At 25.7% G+C, this 4559-nt stretch overlaps 1 protein-coding gene across 1 annotated transcript; it reads left to right on the forward strand.

Annotated features, from left to right (window-relative positions):
* Positions 1-387: 387 nt before the first annotated feature.
* On the forward strand, positions 388-1353 carry LOC135923519 (small ribosomal subunit protein eS8-like). The gene is made up of 6 exons (XM_065458316.1): positions 388-470; positions 517-623; positions 664-763; positions 806-981; positions 1023-1152; positions 1197-1353. Exons 1-6 carry the CDS (start codon positions 467-469, stop codon positions 1304-1306), a joined length of 627 nt encoding a protein of 208 aa, XP_065314388.1. The 5' UTR covers positions 388-466; the 3' UTR covers positions 1307-1353.
* Positions 1354-4559: the final 3206 nt, after the last annotated feature.

Raw genomic sequence — 4559 nt, forward strand, 5'->3', positions numbered from 1 at the left:
TTAGGCAATACCAACCTTAATAGTATTTTATAAATAGATATTTTTAATTCCTATAAATTGAAACATAATTTTATAACACTCAAATAGAATTAACTTCTTTAATTATTTAATCTACCATTTCTTTCTAAAATTAAGAAAAAAATTATATTCTGATAATTTACTAAATATATAGATAAACACCAAAAATTTCGAATTCAAAAAATTTAATAATCAATATTGTAAGAAATTATATCTAATAAATTTTTAATAGATTCATATAATATAAATTTCTATTTCTAGTAAAATTTAATATTATTACAATTGTTCTGTTATACTTTCAATTATTTAATATTTTCATTAATATAATTTTTATTTAAATATATAGTATTTAAAAAATCTTTATGTTTATTATTTTTTTTTAATTATCCATATAAATGTAGATTATTTACAAATCATCAATTCTTTCGCTTCATAATACAATTTTCTAATGGGTAAAAATGAAATTCTTAAAATATCATATACAATTAAATTATTAAGGTATATCTCGCGATAGTTGGCATAAAAGAAGAAAAACAGGTGGAAAAAGAGTTCCTCTAAGAAAAAAAAGGAAATTTGAATTAGGCAGACCACCAGCCAATACTAAAGTTTAAATAATCTAAAAGTTCTAATGTTAAATATTTATAGTTAGGGACAAGGCGAATTCATACTATACGAACTAGAGGTGGAAATAAAAAGTATCGTGCTTTAAGATTAGATATTGGAAATTTTTCTTGGGGCTCTGAATGTATTATACTATTTTTTATTTGAAAATAAATTTTACTTTAAGGTTGTACCAGAAAAACTAGAATAATAGATGTAGTATATAATGCTAGCAATAATGAGTTAGTTAGAACCAAAACCTTAGTCAAAAATTGTATAGTAGTAGTTGATGGTGCACCATTCCGGCAATGGTATGAATCACATTATGCTTTACCTTTGGGTCGTAAAAAAGGAGCAAAATTAGTATATATTAAGTTAATATTTATATACTATTTTTTTTGTAGACAGAACAAGAAGAAGCAATGATCAATGCTACTAAAAGTAAGAAAGCTATGCGCAAATTTGAAAAAAAAAAACCCCTTGCTGTCTTAGAATTAGCTGTTGAAGAACAGTTTATGTCTGGAAAGTTATTAGGTATATTTTAAAAAATAAAGGCCTAACTATATTTTCAATTTAAGCTTGTGTGAGTTCTAAACCTGGCCAATGTGGAAGATGTGATGGATATCTTTTAGAAGGAAAAGAATTGGAATTTTATTTGAAAAAAATTAAAGGAAAAAAAACAAAATAATTGCAATTTATATCATTTTATTGAAAATATTATAATAAAAAAATATGGCATCCAAATATTGCATTTATTTTGGTTTTTCAACTAAGACTACCAGATTTTTCAAAATTATATTGTTGTTTGGACTGCAAGATCCTGTCATTAACAGAGATGCAAAGCTATGTTTATTATTAATTTTTGGAAAAAAACAGTTATATCTTGCTATATTATACAAAGTATAAACTTATCAATAGAGGCTTATAAATTTGAGATGCTGGTAAACTATTTTTAATTTTAAAAAATGTAAATCTTAAATAAATTTGTTATTTTTGGCCACAAGTTAGGTACCCATAATAAATATTGTTTTAAGATTAATTCAAGTAATGTTATTAGTTTAAACCTTTAAAAATTGCAGTGTACTCTATTGTATACAGTAGTAATCTGCATCCAACCTAATCCTGAACAATTTTTTTTATTTCTCCCAAAAAAATTTATGCCAAATCTTCATTTGAGTTGAATTGTAATATTTTTGTACTTAGCATAATTAAGCCTTACATATTTTTGATCCACCAATTTCATTCATATTTTATATTCTAATGATTGGTCAATATCAAAATGCCTATTTAGAAAATATATAACATTGGATATGCTAGATCTTAGTAGCACTAAAATCTGTTTCTAAATTCCAATGATCATAATAATGCTAGTAAAAGAAGAACATTTATGAATCATACTAACTGCTTTAATGTTTTGCTCAAACTATAATTTTTATAAGACCTTTATGAGCTTTTAGGGTCAGGCCTAGCCCATATTATATATTGAAAAAAAAAATTCCAAGCTCATTTCTAAAAATTTGTTGTATTTGATAAAAAATATAATATTTCAGTGTATTTAGACAATCATTTTATTTGTAATGCTAAACTTATTAAAATCAAATTTTAAAAACCCTAGCCTGCTAGAAAATATAATATTGGGCTAATGAAGGTCTCTTTTAAATCCAGTAGAAAGCTATTAATTTATATTTTGAAGTTTAAAGAAAGTTTAATTTTAAGATATGCAAACTTGGCATTATATCAAGTAAAATAAAACACAAATTAAAAATGATAACTCAGAAACTTTAATCTAGCCATTTAACAAAACTAGGTTTTAGTTTCTCTTCTAGGCCCAGTCAAAATATATATTATTAAATATCTTAAATTTATAGATTAGGTTAGCAAATATCTAACCTGCATCCCTTGGTACATGGCTGGGTTGTATTTTAATTTTTTTAAATATACTCATGCACCTAAAAAAAATTTAAATGATGAGATTTAGTTTAAAAATTGATAAGCAGTGTTGAAAGTGTGTCTTTTGAGACCTAAAAACAAATATATATAAAAAAAGAAATTAATAATAATTAGGAATCATGAAATCAATCTAATCCTTTATTCAAAATTATAACATCAAATTAACAAAATTATAAAAGTAAAAATAATAAAAATAAAATACAAAAAAGTTAATAATTAAAAAGATCATCCCGAATGGTAAAAATTGGAGTTTTTATACTCTTTTCAATCTTCTTTATAAATAATATTCATAACTTAAATTATTTTCAGTTCTCACTATTCAAATATAATACTTTTATCACGCGTTATAATAATAAATCCAAAAGAACCCTTTATGCAAATTAAATATAAAGTACAAATTTAGCGAATCTAAAATTATATTACAACAACTCCCCACTTAAATTAGGCCCAACATTCTGCGAATAGTCAATCTTCTTTCGGTTTCGACTTTACTGACCTCATATATACACCCTATCTCTTCTTCTTAATCTTTGCTGTATTCTAAGTTCTAACGAAGGCTGACTCTTGTCTAGTATTCTTGGTTTCGAACGACCGTTTGTATTCGATCATCGCTTGATATCTTCTGTCGCTTGTCACTCTGGGAAACGATCAGCTTTTTATTTCTGTAGACGACTGACGAACTTGATAAACGCCTGTTTTCCACGATCCACGCTTGATGAACGATTATCGATGACATCCGGTTTCTTTTTCAACTTTTGTTTTTGCTAATCTGTCTTAATTTTTTTTTACAATTTATTGTAAATTGTTTTCTATCATTCTCTTGTAATCCACGATTAGCTCTTTATCTCGATAAACAATTGATTGGTCTGTGATAAACGATGGTCTTCACGAATTCTTGTTCCTATGATTGTCGATTTCCGTATCTTAGATTAAAGTCTCGGTAATAATTGGCTATATTGGTCAGCAATTAACGATTGCAGCATAACATCTTGACCATACCTTCTAACAATTCGCTTGTTTTCTACTTTCTCTTGTAATTGATTGGTTGTTGCCTCTAATTCTTGTAATTTTATCTATCTTTTAAACTTCCGGGTCTTCTACGACAGTTTGCCTTTGCTGAGATATCGACTTTATCTTAAGGTTTCAGGTAATCACATCTAATCTACTTCTACCTAAAATAATCTATTTAAATAACTTCTGAAATATTTTATCACTTTTATATTTATTCTCAAAAATAAACTATCTAATTCAAATATACTAATAAAATATATAAATATACTAACTTTATCCTAATGTCTACATTTATCTCCTCTAATCTAATTCTGCCTTTAATAAATGGCGTAAATTATACTAAAAATACGTAACAAAAATATATATAATAAATTATAAAAATATATCAAATTCTATCACCCCTCTCCCCTTAATGAAGCCTAGCCCCATATTTTCATTGAAAAAGTTACTTGTACTCATCCTTTAGCTATTGATCCTCATCTTCTTTTCAGCCATGTCTATACTAAATTTATATCTAAAAATCCTATTCTAAAATATATATCAAAATCTTCTTTTTTTAAAAAAAAATTATCATTGTGTATTTATTTCCTCAAGTACTCTTTGACACTCAAGTCTTTAAAAAAAACTGCTGAAATATATAAATCTCTTTTCATACATACGTTGTTGAGAAATCAATGACATCTAATCATAAAAGTTTTCATACTCACGTTTATGAACAACCCTTTAACTCTAATCACTATGGTTTTCACCCCACGTCTTTGAAGAACTTATGAAATCTAATCATTATAATTTTTCGCACAACCGTTGTTGAAAACTGATATGTATATTTCTAAGGCGTGTTTTTCTTTCTGTCATTATTAGAATAATGATGCATAATTGATCTCAAATTTTATTTATGATTCAAAAAAATAAAAATCCGATCTCTAATTGAGCTCGATTGCGAAATAAATTTTATAATGACGAAAGCCGTTTCTCTTTAT

This window comes from Gordionus sp. m RMFG-2023, chromosome 2, assembly GCF_954871325.1.
Source record: "Gordionus sp. m RMFG-2023 chromosome 2, tfGorSpeb1-WG-v2, whole genome shotgun sequence".
NCBI lineage: Eukaryota > Metazoa > Nematomorpha > Gordioida > Chordodea > Parachordodidae > Gordionus > Gordionus sp. m RMFG-2023.

Coding starts and splice junctions, on each gene's coding strand:
- LOC135923519 (XM_065458316.1), top strand. Junction 624..663: donor GACCACCAGCCAATACTAAA/GTTTAAATAATC, acceptor AAATATTTATAG/TTAGGGACAAGGCGAATTCA. Junction 982..1,022: donor GTAAAAAAGGAGCAAAATTA/GTATATATTAAG, acceptor TTTTTTTTGTAG/ACAGAACAAGAAGAAGCAAT.